This window comes from Stenella coeruleoalba (genome assembly GCF_951394435.1).
Source record: "Stenella coeruleoalba genome assembly, chromosome: 13".
Lineage (NCBI taxonomy): Eukaryota > Metazoa > Chordata > Mammalia > Artiodactyla > Delphinidae > Stenella > Stenella coeruleoalba.
In genome coordinates, this window is record NC_137159.1 from 63,786,325 (window position 1) to 63,803,580 (window position 17,256).

General features: G+C 39.5%; 1 protein-coding gene across 7 annotated transcripts in view; it reads right to left on the minus strand.

Annotated features, from left to right (window-relative positions):
* Positions 1–17,256, minus strand: part of LTBP1 (latent transforming growth factor beta binding protein 1) — a 423,732-nt gene that overhangs the window by 103,357 nt on the left and 303,119 nt on the right. For all 7 annotated transcript variants that reach the window (XM_079941107.1, XM_079941105.1, XM_079941104.1 and 4 more), the window contains one exon: positions 14,934–15,053. In XM_079941107.1, coding sequence (XP_079797233.1) covers positions 14,934–15,053 — 120 coding nt within the window. The remainder of the gene's footprint in view (positions 1–14,933; positions 15,054–17,256) is intronic.

Sequence of the window (17,256 nt, forward strand, 5' to 3'; positions counted from 1 at the left end):
TTAGATGTCCAAGTCAGAAACTTGGGCGTCATCCCTTCTAGATTCCTTACTCTCTTTCCCCACATTCAATTTACTACCAAGTCATGTAAATTCTACTTACCAAATCTCTCTCAAATACACCCAACTTTACTTCATTCCCACCACTACCATTATCTCTCACCTGGGTTACTGGCATAATCTTTTGTTTCTCTATTTAAAGTTTGACCCTATCAAATCCATTATCCAAATTACAACCACAGCAATATTTCTAAAATACAAATCTGACCAATGATGTTGTTCCTCTACTTGAAAAACTTTCAATCGTTTCCAGGGTTTTTCAATTCAGTCAAGGATACAGTACAAACTTGTGGGGCCCTGAATGGTACTGACAGAAAGTCAGGCCCCCATAATCCCTAGTTCTAACCCTTGGGAGGACCAATGCCATGGGAAACAAGGGGGTCTCTACCCACCCTACTATCTACCACCCAACACCCACAGCCCCTTACCCCTGCAGCAGAGGGAGATGGTTATGTCTGTTTTCTGTATTGGAGCTCAAAACTCATTCTAGGATTACAGTCTTATAGAGGAGTTGTATCACCCAAATTCTTACACGCATAATACATAATGAGTTCAAAAGGGAAACTGTCCATAGAAAAATGGGTCACAAATTCAAGAAAAACAATTTACCAATGGGCTTTGGGGACATAATTTGGCATGTGCCATTCATGAATTAATTAAACCTCCCACAGTAAGGAAGTTGCCAGGAGTTTACTAGGTCAGCAATTTGTGGATGACTGTTAAGGAGTTTATGAATCCACCTCACTGTACTATCACCCCATCCAAATTAATCCTTCTCATCCACAATACTTTGAATGACTCTCACAAATGCCTGGTGAAAACTGGATATGCCACACCTGTAGGATTTCCTGATTCCTCCTCTAATAACCCTATCATAAGAGGCAGTCAGAGGCATAATTTGTCCTTAATGAACCTGGCTGATTTTTATGATCATCACATCCTTTAAAAAATGTTTCACCTCATCATTGGAATCTTGCAGTCTACAGTTCTTTTTCAAGATCAACATGAAGTTCAGTGGTCATTAGTTCCCGAACTCCACCTTCTTTCCTCTTTGGGGGGAAATGAGGACATTAATCTCTCTCCAGGTCCTGGGCAACTTTCCATTCTCCACAATTTCACAAAGATGATTCCCAGCTGGCCAGCAATCCCACCTGCAAATTCTCTCATTGCCTCGAGAGGTACTTCATCTGGGTCAGGAACCCTTTTGAAATTTCCCTTCCTAATATCCTGGGAACAAACCAGACAGCCCGAAGCCCCTCTGTGGTGGGCAGGACCTCTGAAGTTCTAAGGGTCCGCAGTGGCCACCTTCCCACAGGCCAGCCCGTGGCTGCACTGACCCCTTCCACTTCACCTACCTTGGGGTTGGTCAGAATAGGGTCCAGAGCAAGAGTTTACCTGCATTACTTCCTTTACTACCAAGGACATGAATCTGTCAACACGGTGAACCAGTCATTTTTCTGAAGCCATTCAACCTCATGTAATTCATTAGTGACCAAGAGACTTCAGTGAGTGAGCACCATTTGATATGGGAAGAAAACATCTTATTCTATCACCATGCTACATGAAAATATAGGATTACTCCCCACACAAACATTACTTCAATTATCCCTCAACTATTCTTCACACAGTCTTTACATTGGGTTGGCCAAAAAGTTCATTCAGATTTTTCTGTAACATCTTATGGAAAAACCCAAAGGAACTTTTTGGCCACACAAATACTAAAGATGATGGGAGAACGTATTTGACAGAAAAGCAAGCATGGCGGAGAGACCTTCAAGATGGCGGAGTTGTAAGATGTGGAGATCACATTTCTCCCCACAAATATATCAGAAATACAACTACATGTGGAACAACTCCTACAGAACCCCACTGAACGCTGGCAGAAGACCTCAGACTTCCCAAAAGGCAAGAAACTCTCCACGTACCTGGGCAGGGAAAAAGAAAAAAACAGAGACAAAAGAATAGGGACAGGAGCTGCACCTCTGGGAGGGAGCTGTGAAGGAGGAAAGATTTCCACACACTAGAAGCCCCTTCTTGGGCAGAGACTGCGGGTGGCGGAGGGGGGAAGCTTCAGAGCCGTGGAGGAGAGTGCAGCCACTGGGGTGCGGACGGCAAAGCGGAGAGATTCCCGCACAGAGGATCAGTGCCGACCAGCACTCACCAGCCCAAGAGCCTTGTCTGCTCACCAGCTGGGACGGGTGGGGTCTAGGAGCTGAGGTCAGATCCCAGGGAGAGGACTGGGGTTGGCTGTGTGAACACAGACTGAAGGGGGCTAGTGTGCCACAGCGAGCCTGGAGGGAGTCCGGTAAAAAGTCTGGAACTACCTAAGAGGCAAGAGACCATTGTTTCAGGGTGTGCGAGGAGAGCAGATTAAGAGCACTGCCTAAATGAGTTCTAGAGACGGGCGCGAGCCGCGGCTATCAGCGCACACACCAGAGATGGGCATGAAACGCTAAGGCTGCTGCTGCAGTCACCAAGAGGCCTGTGAGCAAGCACAGGTCACTATCCACAACCCCCTTCCGGGGAGCCTGTGCAGCCCGCCACTGCCAGGGTCCCGTGATCCAGTGATGTCACATTGGCCTCTGCAGCCACAGGCTCACCTCGCATTCCATACCCCTCCATCATCCGGCCTGAGTGAGCCAGAGTCTCCTAATCAGCCACTCCTTTAACCCATCCTGTCTGAGCAAAGAATAGAAGCCCTCAGGCAACCTACACGCAGAGGCAGGGCCAAATCCAAAGTTGAACCCTGGGAGCTGTTTGAATAAAGAAGAGACAGGGAAATCTCTCCCAGCAGCCTCAGGAGCAGCAGATTAAACCTCCACAATCAACTTGATGTACCCTGCATCTCTAGAGTACCTGAACACACAACTAATCATCCCAAAATTCAGGCGGTGGACTTTGGGAGCAACTACAGTTGGGGTTTGCTTTCTGCATCTAATTTGCTTCTGGTTTTATGTTTATCTTAGTTTAGTATTTAGAGTTTATTATCACTGGTAGATTTGTTTATTGATTTGGTTGCTCTCTTCCTCTTTTTTAATATATATATTTCTTTCCTTTTTCTCTTTTTGTGACTGTGTATATGTGTGCTTCTTTGTGTGATTTTGTCTGTATAGCTTTGCTTTTACCATTTGTCCTAGGGTTCTGTCTGTCCGTTTTTGTGTTTCTTTGTTTTTTTAGAATAGTTTTTGTTATCATAGCTATTTGATAATAAAATAGCTATCATAGCTATTTTATCATAGCTATTTGTTAGAATAGCTCTTGTTATCACTGGTGGATTTGTTTTTTGGTTTGGTTGCTCTCTTCTTTCTTACCTTTTTTTTCTTTTACTACTTTTAATTTTTTTTAAATAAATTTATTTATTTATTTTTGGCTGTGTTGGATCTTAGTTGCTGCGTGGGCTTTTCTCTAGTGGCAGTGAGTGGGGGCTACTCTTCATTGTTATACGCGGGCTTCTCACTGTGGTGGCTTCTCTTGTTGTGGAGCATGGGCTCTAGGTACACAGGCTTCAGTAGTTGTGGCCTGTGGGCTCTACAGTGCAGGCTCAGTAGTTGTGGCATACGGGCTTAGCTGCTCCACACCATGTGGGATCTTCCCAGATCAGGGCACGAACCTGTGTCCCTTACATTGGCAGGTGGATTCTCAACCACTGTGCCACCAGGGAAGCCTTATTACTTTTTACTTTTTAAATTTTTAATAATTTTTTAAAATATTTTATTTTAATAACTTTATTTATTTTTTACTTTATTTCTTTTTCTCTCCCTTTTGTTCTGAGTTGTGTAGCTGACAGAGTCTTGGTGCTCTGGCCAGGTGTCAGGCCTGTGCCTCTGAGGTGGGAGAGCTGAGTTCAGGACATCAGTCCAATGGAGACCTCCCGGCTCCACGTAATAACAAACGGCGAAAGCTCTCCCGGAGATCTCCATCTCAACACTAAGACCCTGCACCACTCAACAACCAGCAAGCTACAGTGCTGGAATCCCTATGCCAAACAACTAGCAAGACAGGAACACAACCCCACTCATTAGCAGAGAGGCTGCCTAAAATCATAATAAGGTCACAGACACCCCAAAATACACCACCGGATGCAGTCCTGCCCACCAGAAAGACAAGATCCAGCCTCATCCACCACAACACAGGCACCAGTCCCCTCCACAAGTAAGCCTACACAACCCACTGAACCAAACTTACCCACTGGGGGCAGACATCAAAAACAACAGGAACTACGAATCTTCAGCCTGCGAAAAGGAGGCGCCAAACACAGTAAGTTAACCAAAATGAGAAGACAGAGGAACACACAGCAGATGAAGGAGCAAGGTAAAAACCCATCACACCAAACAAATGAAGAGGAAATAGGCAGTCTACCTGAAAAAGAATTCAGAGTAATGATAGTAAACATGATCCAAAATCTTGGAAATAGAATGGAGAAAATACAAGAAACGTCTAACAAGAACCCAGAAGAACTAAAGAGCAAACAAACAATGATGAACAACACAAAAAATGACATTAAAAATTCTCTAGTAAGAATCAATAACAGAATAACTGAGGCAGAAGAACTGATAAATGACCTGCAAGATAAAACAGTGGAAATAACTACCACAGAGGAGAATAAAATATGATGAAAAGAACTGAGCACAGTCTCAGAGACCTCTGGGACAACAGTAAATGCACCAACATTAGAATTATAGGGATTCCAGAAGAAGAACAGAAAAAGAAAGGGACTGAGAAAATATTTGAAGAGATTACAGTTGAAAACTTCCCTAATATGGGAAAGGAAATAGTCAATCAAGTCTAGGAAGTGCAGAGAGTCCCATACAGGATAAAAGCAAGGAGAAACATGCCAAGACACATATTAAGCAAATTATCAAAAATTAAATACAAAGAAAAAATATTAAAAGCAACAAGGGAAAAACAGCAAATAACATAAAAGGAAACCCCCATAAGGTTAACAGCTGCTCTTTCAGCAGAAACTCTGCAAGCCAGAAGTGAGTGGCAGGACATATTTAAAGTGATGAAGGAAAAAAATCTTCAACCAAGATTACTCTACTCAGCAAGGATCTCATTCAGATTTGATGGAGAAATTAAAACCTTTACAAACAAGCAAAAGCTAACAGAATTCAGCACCACCAAACCAGCTTTACAACAAATGCTAAAGGAACTTCTCTAGGCAGGAAACACAGAGAAGGAAAAGACCTACAGTAATAAACCCAAAACAATTAAGAAAATGGTAAAGGGAACATACATATCAATAATTACCTTAAATGTAAATGGCTTAAATGCCTCAACCAAAAGACACAGGAGCACCTCAAAACATAAGGCAAATGCTAACAGCCATAAAAGGGGAAATCGACAGTAACACAATCATAGTAGGGGACTTTAATATCCTACTTTCACCAATGGACAGATCATCCAAAATGAAAATAAATAAGGAAACACAAGCTTTAAATGATACATTAAAAAAGATGGACTTAATTGATATTTATAGGACATTCCATCCAGAAACAACAGAATACTCATTCTTCTCAAGTGCTCATGGAACATTCTCCAGGACAGATCATATCTTGGGTCACAAATCAAGCCTTGGTAAATTTAAGAAAATTGAAATCATACCAAGTATCTTTTCCAACCACAACGCTATGAGACTAGATATCAATTACAGGAAAAATCTGTAAGAAATACAAACACACGGAGGCTAAACAATACATTACTAAATAAACAAGAGATCACTGAAGAAATCAAAGAGGAAATCAAAATATTCCTACAAACAAATGACAATGAAAACACAATGACCCCAAACCTATGGGATGCAGCAAAAGCAGTTTTAAGAGGGTAGTTTATAGCAATACAATCCTACCTCAGGAAACAAGAAACACCTCAAATAAACAACCTATCTTTACACCTAAGGCAATTAGAGAAAGAAGAACAAAAACACCCCCCAAGTTAGCAGAAGGAAAGAAATCATAAAGATCAGATCAGAAATAAATGAAAAAGAAATGAAGGGAACAATAGCAAAGATCAACAAAACTAAAAGCTGGTTCTTTGAGAAGATAAGCAAAATTGGTAAACCATTAGCCAGACTCATCAAGAAAAAAAGGGAGAAGACTCAAATCAATAGAATTAGAAATGAAAAAGAAGTAACAACTGACACTGCAGAAATACAAAGGATCATGATTACTACAAGCAACTATATGCCAATAAAATGGACAACCTGGAAGAAATGGACAAATTCTTAGAAATACACAACCTTCTGAGACTGAAGCAGAAAGAAACAGAAAATATAAACAGACCAATCACAAGCACTGAAATTGGGACTGTGATTAAAAATCTTCCAACAAACAAAAGCCCAGAACCAGATGCCTTCACAGGCAAATTCTATCAAACATTTAGAGAAGAGCTAACACTGATCATTCTCAAACTAAAATTCTCTCTAAAATCAGGTACAAGGTTGCCTACTCTCACCACTATTAGTCAACATACTTTTGGAAGTTTTAGCCACAGCAATCAGAGAAGAAAAAGAAATAAAAGGAATTCAAATCAGAAAAGAAGAAGTAAAGCTCTCACTGTTTGCAGACGACATGATACTATACATAGAGAATCCTAAAGATGCTACCAGAAAACTACTAGAGCTAATCAATGAATCTAGTAAAGTAACAGGATACAAAATTAATGCACAGAGATCGCTTGCATTCCTATACACTGATGATGAAAAATCTGAAAGAGAAATTAAGGGAACACTCCTATTTACCACTGCAACAAAAAGAATAAAATACCTCGGAATAAACCTACCTAAGGAGACAAAAGACCTGTATGCAGCAAACTGTAAGACACTGATGAAAGAAATTAAAGATGATACAAACAGATGGAGAGATTTACCATGTTCTTGGATTTGAAGAATTAATATTGTGAAAATGACTATACTACCCAAAGCAATCTACAGATTTAATGCAATCCCTATCAAACTAACAATGGCATTTTTCACAGAACTAGAACAAAAACTTTCACAATTTGTATGGAAACACAAAAGACTCCAAATAGCCAAAGCAATCTTGAGAAAGAAAAACGGAGCTGGAGGAATCAGCCTCCGTACTTCAGACTATACTACAAAGCTACAGTAATCAAGACAGTATGGTACTGGCACAAAAAGAGAAATATAGATCAATGGAACAGGATGGAAAGCCCAGAGATAAACCCACGCACATATGGTCACCTTACCTTTGATAAAGGATTCAAGAATATACAATGGAGAAAAGACAGTCTCTTCAATAAGTGGTGATGGACAAGCTGGACAGCTACATGTAAAAGAATGAAATTAGAAAACTCTCTACACCATACACAAAAATAAACTCAAAATGGATTAAAGACCTAAATATAAGGCCAGACAGTATCAAACTCTTAGAGGAAGACGTAGGCAGAACACTCTACGAGATAAATCACAGCAAGATCCCTTTTGACCCACCTTCTAGAGAAATGCAAATAAAAACAAAAGGGACCTAATGAAAGTTCAAAGCTTTTGCACAGCAAAGGAAACCATAAACAAGACAAAAAGACAACCCTCAGAATGGGAGAAAATATTTGCAAATGAAGCAACTACAAAGGATTAACCTCCCAAATTTACAAGCAGCTCATGTAGCTTAATATTAAAAAAACAAACAACCCAATCCAAAAATGGGCAGAAGACCTGAATAGACATTCCTCCAAAGAAGATATACAGATTGCTAACAAACACATGAAAGGATGCTCAACATCACTAATCATTAGAGAAATGCAAATCAAAACTACAATGAGGTATCACCTCACACCAGTCAGAATGGCCATCATCAAAAAATCTACAAACAATAAATGCTGGAGAGGGTGTGGAGAAAAGGGAACCCTCTTGCACTGTTGGTGGGAATGTAAATTGATACAGCCGCTATGGAGAACAGTATGGAGGTTCCTTAAAAAACTAAAAATAGAACTACCATACGACCCAGCGATCCCACTACTGGGCATATACCCTGAGAAAACCATAATTCAAAAAGAGGCATGTACCACAATGTTCATTGCAGCTCTATTTACAATAGCCAGGACATGGAAGTAACCTAAGTGTCCATCAACAGATGAATGATTAAAGAAGATGTGGCACATATATACAATGGCATGTTACTCAGCCATAAAAAGAAATGAAACTGAGTTATTCGTAGTGAGGTGGATGGACCTAGAGTCTGTCATACAGAGTGAAGTAAGTCAGAAAGAGAAAAGCAAATACCGTATGTTAACACATATATATGGAATCTAAAAAAAAAAAAAAGGTCATGAAGAACCTAGGGGCAAGACAGGAATAAAGACACAGATCTACTAGAGAATGGACTTGAGGACACAGGGAGGGGGAAGGGTAAGCTGGGACGAAGTGAGAGAGTGGCATGGACATATATACACTACCAAGTGTAAAACAGATAGCTAGTGGGAAGCAGCTGCATAGCACAGGGAGATCAGCTCAGTGCTTTGTGACCACCTAGAGGGGTGGCATAGGGAGGGTGGGAGGGAGACGCAAGAGGGAGGAGGTATGGGGACATATGTATATGTATAGCTGATTCACTTTGTTATAAAGCAGAAACTAACACACCATTGTAAAGCAATTATACTCCAATAAAGATGTTTAAAAAAAAAAAAAGGAAGCATGGCAAAATGAGAGACACATGCTGATTAGGCCAATGCAATGAAATCACCTCACCTGCACTTGAGGTACAGTAAATCCTCAGAATATCATCCCCTCTGTCAATTCTGATGAAGTTAAAAATATGCAGTAGCAGAGCTGCCTACCAAAATAGGTTATATGTTCCTCAAAGACTCATCACTGCTTTTCAGAATTGGAAAACAGTCAATGCTACGTACATCACAGATGAAGATCCAAAGATGGCCTCAGAAAATCAACCCACTAATCTGAGCAAATCACTAACTTTCTACGTCACCTTTCTAAAAGAACATTGTGTCTTTCAGAAAATCTCAACTGGGCTACCTATGGATTGGCCTGCCATCTCAGACTCTAGAACCCCTGAGCCAGAACTATTGCTGCTTGTAAGAGACAATTCCAGTCCACATGAATCTTTCCATTCTATGAACTTCTATTTTCCTTATTATCTTAATTTTATTGTTTTGTCCTCTAATTGTCTTGGGTGTACATGAGAGGTATATGAGACATTATATAAAACAAAACAATAGTAGCTTTGAAGCTAAGAGACCTGGGATCATGCCCTAGCTCTGCCATTTATTACCTATGACCAGGAACAAGCCCATTAACCTATTTGGGAAAATATTTATATATCTGTACTACAGGTATACTGTAAACTATGTAAAGAGAAATTGTTATTACAGTAACTAGTATTCCCACACAGGTATATTTCCTGCCTTCAGAAGTAGTTTTTTTCGATGAGATATAATTGACATTATAACATTACGTAAGTTAAGCAACAAGGATGTAATGTGCAGCACAGGGAAATACAGTCATTATTTTGTAAAATCTTTAAATTGAGCATAATCTACAAAAATGTTGAATCATTACGTTGTCACCTGAAACTAATACAATATTGTAAATCAACTATACTTCAATAAAACGTAACATTGTGCAAGTTTAAGGGACGATTTGATACACATATTGCAAAATGATCAATACTGTAGCATTACCAACACATCTATCATGTCTCACAATTATTATTTCTTTCCTGGTGAAGACAATTAATATCCAGTCTCTTCGCAACTTTGAGGTTTATACTATAGTATTGTTGACTACAATCACTAAACTGTGCATTACAACTCCAGGGCTCACCTACTAGTTGCAAATGTGTGTTATCCTCTAATAACATCTCCCCAATTCCCCCACCCCCAGGCCCTTATACCATTCTACACTGTTTTGTTTTGCTTCTTTACAGCTTCAAATCTTCTCTGGCATCTAGCAGACATATACATAGGTAGGCACTCAATAACTACTTACTGACTGACTAGAAGATTCCTTTAGCATATAATGATTTAGGGACAAGGCTGATGTTTGCACATTTTATAATATCCACAAAAGGTAGACCGTGAGCTCAGCTGCCATCTTACATAAAAAGAATAATTGTAGGACTAAAGTCTTCAATTTTTTTTAAGTTTATGAATTTTCATATATTCCATAAAGGTTAACAATGAGTCTTAAAATCTGAAAAGAAATCCTTAGGTGAAAAGAACTCCTAGAACAAGGAGCTCTCCACGTTTATCCTGCAAGTTTTCTGCACCTGGTTTTGGTTAAGACTGTGGCTAACCAGTTGTCAAGTGGGTTGAACAATACTAAGTTCTTCAAATACTGAAGACCTACTACATTTAGAACACTCAAACGGGAGTCACAAAGTCATCATTAACTTAACTACGGCCAACAAAGAAGGATCACTTTGATTAAAATCTCAGAAATTTGTGTCCCCGTATCACATGGCTTGTTAGACTCAACTATAAGGCAAGGCAATAAACTCAAAAAAGGCTAGCTGCGCACATCTACCAGGTGACAGATATTATATATTGTGTCTATTGTGTAGATATTGTGAAGGTGAGCAAAGAAAGTGAAGCAAAAGAAAGAGGATGGCAGTACTGTAGAAGTGAAAACATTTGTTAGGGATGACACTGCAGAAAAGCATTATGATTCTCAAGAAGTATATTCCAGCAAAACAAAAATGCTCAGAAGTTGAAAGGAAACTGTAAGATTGAGACAACTTAGATTCAAAAGAGAAAGCTCCTATGACAGTTAAAAACTATATGAAATGAGCTTAAAGAAAGCCAAAGAGAAGACAGTTATCCATAAAAATTTGACATATAATTTACTTTAACAGGTATCAGTTATTATTGCATTTCTTCTATTTCAGGACAAGGGAAATAAAACGGAGGTAATAGGGTTGGGGGAGGAAGGATTATAACATTTCTTGGGTCCTACCTTGTGTCAGACACCTTACTCAGTGCTTTATATCACATTTAATTCTAACAATAAACCCCATGAAGAAAGTATTTCAATACACATGTTACAGATATTGAAACCAAGCTTCAGAGAGGTCACATAGCCCATAATCTGCCTAAATTCAGGGAAATATGATCTTTATATCACAGTTACTGAATGCACCTTTAAACAATTATACATTAGAGAATTTCCTTTGGGGGATGGCTCTAGTCAGGTCTGAATCAGGCTAGTACTTCAACAGTCAAGGGAAACCTGTAAATTGAGGACTTGACACGTTAGCTTCCTTCAAGAACGGTTCTGATTGAAAGCAGCCAGATGGAACTGGCCAGAACCCAGGGTGATGAAATAGTCCTAAAAGGTGGGGATCGTGTGGGCAACAGCTCCAGGCTGAATGTGAGGTCCAAGGAATACAGTGTTAAAACGATGAAAGTGGCTCTCAAGAGAGCACAGAAATCCACAATTGGAAAGAAGAAGGTACATTAACAGAAGAGCCAACACGAGTTGCCAAAAAAGCATTAAGGGATAGAAATTTTGAAAGTGCACAATAAACTATTGAGAATGAAGGATCATATGCCCTGAACTAAACCCTAGGAAAAAGTATAAAACCCCAGACAGCACCTGCTGACATTTGACCTGTTTCTGCCCCAAACAATTTCTGTTCTAATTCATAAATCAAGGAGAAGCATCAATCAGTAAGATCCAGTTTACATGGCATGAATACAAAGAGGCCAGTAACGGTTTCAGCAAGTTCACCATTTAGTCAGCGAAAGCAGCATAAAGTGTAACTGGCATCGAATCCCTGCAGAACATAAGGGTCAAAATGGCAATTCTTAATTCTTAATGAAACCATTTAATAGAAAAAAGAGCCAACTGGACATCGAGATCGAGTTTTTTTTTTTAAAAAAACCCATAAGCGTAATGCCAAAGAAAGTACTATTCTGTACAACACTGTACAAGTTTAATTATAATAACTTAAAAATATGCTGTGAGAGGACAGTGGTAGAAAAAGAAGGATACTAAGACTTACAGAACAGCCCAGCGAGGTAGGGATTATCATCTCTACAGATGACAACTAACAAATGTTCTGTGTAGGACTTTTCTCTCAACAATGAGATTCAGGAATTTTTTTTAGTCTTTAATGCCCTCATACATTAAAACTTGGGGGAAAATGTCTCATCAATATACCCTGAATTGTCTGCACTAAAAGGATAGAGAAAGCCTCAAAACTAGTCACATTTAACTGTTAGACACAGAAACAGTCGATTCGCAAGGAACATTTTGTCAACCATTTATCATTTGACGCCTTCTCTGACCTCCATAGAATCTCTAACACTCTCTATATCCCTTAGGCAGTTTTTTTTTTTTTTTTTTTTACTTCATGGCACTCATCACACCTGACATACCATATGCTCTACTTTCTTACTTGTGAACTCTAGAGGCTAAGTGCAACGAAGGGAGGAAATTTATTTTGTTCACTCTCAACTCCCAGGGTCTAAAACAAAACGCCTGGCTCAAAGTATGAATACAGTGTTGAATGATGAAAGTGGCAAATGAAGAAATGAATATATGTCAGGTTGTGTTATCAATGAGCTCAACTCAAAGATGAGCTTAGGTAGGATTGCACCTTCTGAAAAGTATTTTAGAGTACCAGAAGTAGAAAGATAAGACCTAAAATGTATAAAGGAACAAACCCAAAAAGATATGACTGGGTATCCACAAGCACCGTCAGAGTATTACAGAAAAATCCAGTCCATTCATTGGCTCAATCTGAGCAGAAAGGTATGTTGCAATATCTGCTTTTCATCACACTCAACTTTAACATTCACAGCTCAACTGCCATAAAAAACTAAGATGGAAAAATCCATTTTGGTACAATCTGCAAGAGCCCACAGGAGAAATTTACAAGAACTGCAAGTTCAAGATGAGCAATGGATGGCATTGTAATTACATCACAGAGGAGAAGCTTGATTGACAGATGACATAAACCTAAAACTCTACCCAAGGCAGAAGGAGAAAAGTACCCAGCCTACTTTTAATAGGAAATGTGTGACCTTAGTTGGCAATGCAAAACCGAAAGTTATTGCTTGGCCAAGTGGCCAAGTGTGTGACTTGGGGTGAGTAACATGGTGACCTAATAGTTCTGCTTATGATTTTACTAATCTGGCTGGCAACATGATATTGCTGTTAAATGAGGTGCTCTGTTTCTGTCACTCAGCTGGAGCAGCGTGGTCACAATCAGATTGATTACGCACATCTAGGTGGAAGAACTCATTTATTATTATTCCCCAACCTAGATCCACGCATTTACACTGAAGAGCATCACTTTCCCATTCGGTCCGTCGTGTTGCATTAGTAAATGCATGAATCAGCGCTGTGTTTATACCACGATTGTGAATTTTAGTTAGTTAAGGTAAAGTTCGGGCTCTGCTCTTGGATTACAATACGCGTTGATACGTGAAAACGAGTACAAGAATGGAATCTTGATAGGCAACTATGAAATTTATGCCAAATGGAAAAATTAAAACCAAATGCACATTCTGACCAACGCTGATTACATAAACAAATGCTTATGGAAACAAAAAATTTTCTTCTCCCCAAAGATCAACATCTCATAATTCCACTGATAGAGACCCTTGGGGATGGGCATGAGATTCAGGGCAGGGGGCCACCTGCAACTGGTAGAGGCTTAGCTCATGCTGCCAGGTGATGAGTCCAAAGCTTTGAAATTGGGAGTGCTTCCACCAAGCCTACCTACCCCACCTCCTCTAGAACACCCACGCGTCTTCCCAGAGATGTAAGAATAAAGACCAACTTTTTTTTGCAGAACCAAGAGGGTCTGGCATGGTCTGCCCCCTCGTCCTGCAGCAAATCTTCCCTTGTACTCTGGCCTTCGGCACACTAGCCTTTCAGCTTCTGGAACATGACCTGCTTCCTCCTTCCACGAGCCCCCTGCACATGTCAAATGTCCAAAATGATCTCCCTCCCATCCCCTACCCCAGTCAAACCCCCGGCCAAAGCTTAACTCAAGAATTTTCCTTGAGACAACTCATTTTGTCATATGCTCTTGTAACATCAAAGAACTCTCCTTCCTAACACTTGGCTCATTTGTACATTTGCATTTACTTATGACATGTCTAGCTGAGTATCTGTCTCCTCAACTAGATAGTAAGTTCCATGAAGAAGGTACTTTTTTGGTCCCTCAGTGTATCCCAGCACTGAGTACAACTCTGGGTATAGATAGTGAGTTCTACTGCATTTGTGGAAGACAGGAAGGAAGGAAGGACGGAAAAGTTTAACTCACATTGTCAGAATGTGGCATGGAGCAGAAAAAGATCAGGAACACAAAGGAAAACCATTAACAGGGAAAGCTAACTAGAGCACAGGTAATTGGGACCAAAGCAGATTCATCACTTATCTTCCTCAGTGCCTGAAGTAGGTACTCCATATTTGTTAAATACTTGAATGATGAATGAATGAATGAATATAAGGGGCACGGGCAATCAATCCAGATTTCTCTTTCTACATTTGCAACTTGTGCTGCAAGTCTGTGTATATTTCCTGATTCTATGAGTCTGGGGTAGCTTCTCATGCCTTTTCTCTCTTTTTAAGCATTTTGCTCTCCACTTCTCTCTCTCTGTGGCACTGATTATTTTATTTGCTTTTGGGTATTAATCACACCAGGGCTAACAATTTGTTTCAATCAGAATTATCTGTCCCATGTAAAATCTCACTTCCTTCATGTCAACTGAATTTCTTACTTTCTTCATGGTTAAAAGTTACTTAGAACTTTTCTCTGAATGACATGAGTTTGTTACATCCCTTTTTTTCTTTTTCCACTTTGAAAGATGCCTCACTTGGCATTATACCACTCTGTCAGAAAACGGACCAGACAGACGAAACACAACTATGATAACACTCTAGTACCTACCAAGACACTGCCCATTCCAGCCTCGGAATCCTTCCGTGCAGGGAACACACTGGTAAGATCCAGGAGAATTCACACACTGCTCATCTGGACAAGTACTTGGAGTTAAACATTCATCAACATCTGAAAAAATAAAAAAGCCAGGTCACAGACATTTTATCAGAATACTAAAACACAAACTGACTCGTATGATGAAGGGGAAAAGAGGCATGTTTTATCTACATTTTGGTGAGGAAAACAATAACTGAAAAAGTGACACACTGGGTCTGTACTTAAACACACAGTGAGAATGCATGGCCGAGTATACCATGCATACCATGCATGCAAACCTTTATGGCCCCAATTCTCCAACTGGCAGGCCCAGACCTCTCCACTCTGGGAACTGGCAGTTCTCTGGGGCCACTTTCTGGACATCAAACCTTTCAAGTAATAGCATGGCTTGCCAGAAAGAAATACAAGAAATGGACGTGAGAGTGAGGAAGCCATTTATCCACCTGGCTAGAGGTTCTCTCTGTAGTCACTGGACGCCCTAGGGAAATCCTTGCTTTGGCTTCATGGCCCCCAAAACATCCTAGGTTTGAATAATTTAAAACATTGCATATGATAGGAATTCCTTGGAGGTGGAAAAAGAATATTAGGAGAGAATGAACTCATCAAATACTTCCAAGATTTTCCAGAAAATACAGTGAATGATCATAGGGTAACACATTCTGGTTTAAAATACACCTTACTTTTCCCATTCACAGCTAACGAAAGTTATTAATCCTTGTTCTTTTCAATGTGAGGAGAAAAAAAACACCTTAAATACAGATAGAACTGTGGCAGAGATACAGGAGCTTCAGGCTTTTTTAAGAATAGTAAAACAATAAAATGGAGGAAAAGTAACATATAGGAGATGGTTCAACAGTTTAAAATGAGTAGTAAAACCTTGGGTACCAACTCCAACAAAAATAGGTGTTTTTCTGGAGTTGAGTTTTGAATTCAAGTGAGTGGATTCAATGTCTAAGTGTCTCAATATGAGATGTATATAGGACCTCTAATCATACCTAAAATGTAAACAGATTTTTCAGGACATAAGCTAAAAAGTGAAACAAATATATAATGAATACACTGAACATACATGGGTATTTGAGGTCATCATTCTGGTAAGTTCTCAAAAATCATCTCTCATTATATATCAATAGACATGTGTGAAAAGATGCTTAAGGTAAAAGATGTTATTAATAGAATAAGCACCAGGTCAGTGTTGTAATTTTTTTTTTTTTTCCTATCAGCGAAAAATTCTTGCCAATAGACAATGACACACAGTGTTTTTTTTAGGTCAGATGTTCTGGGACTTCTTGTTCTACAAAAAGATGATGCTTGCCAGTTTCATTTTCCAAACAGCATTACATCCTTCTCTGTATGGGATATTTTAAAAAATGGAACTACAACTGCTAAGTCAGAGAGGGTCATTGAGATAGGCTGGTTTGATAAATAAGGTACAACGCTGAGAAACACAAGACAATATCCCTGCATTTCCTGTTGCTCTCACCTCTGTTTGCTTGTTCCCTCATCTGTAAATGAGGGACTACTGGCCTGGTAATACCTTCACAGAATAAAGTAAGGATGCATGAGATAACGTCTGTAAACTACAATAGACTCCTTGGAGACTGGCGCTGTTTGAAAGCAACTTTGTCAGTGACAGCTGAGAAAATCTTCAGTGAGCCAGAAGCCCGGGGACCTTTGGTTCTAGTCCATGATGAAATGAGAAAACAGCTACATTATTTGACTCCTTCATTTCAAGCCTTTTCATGGGGATAGAATTATATAATTATTTACTCAGGGAATGCTGGTGATATTTCTGTTAAATAATTTCTATACACTGAATAGTCTCCTAACTGCTTTCCATTTATTTCCTTTATCTTCAAATTTCTTTTCTATTCCTTTCTCCTGTCCATCCTTATGCTCTGGTAATTCCTAAATAGCTTATCTTCCTGTCCTGAGTCTGTGTGTAGAACTTGAGGATCCATATTTGACCTTCTGGAGGAGCATTGCTTTGCAAATAAATGCTTGTCAGACATACCCACGCCTTTTTTTTTTAAAAAACATTCCCACAATTACAGATGTTCTGAGAAGATCTATGCAAAAACAAAACGAGTCAGGGAAAGGGGAAGTTTAAGGAAACTAACACTTCTTGAGAACAAGGTGACAGGCACCATACAACATTCTGCAACACCCATTTACTTGCACAAGCCTGAAAGTTCACTGCATGGTTCCCATTTTACAGATGAAGAACTAAGTTTTGAAGGGGCTACGTACCTGGCTCCAAGTTAGACAGTTACTG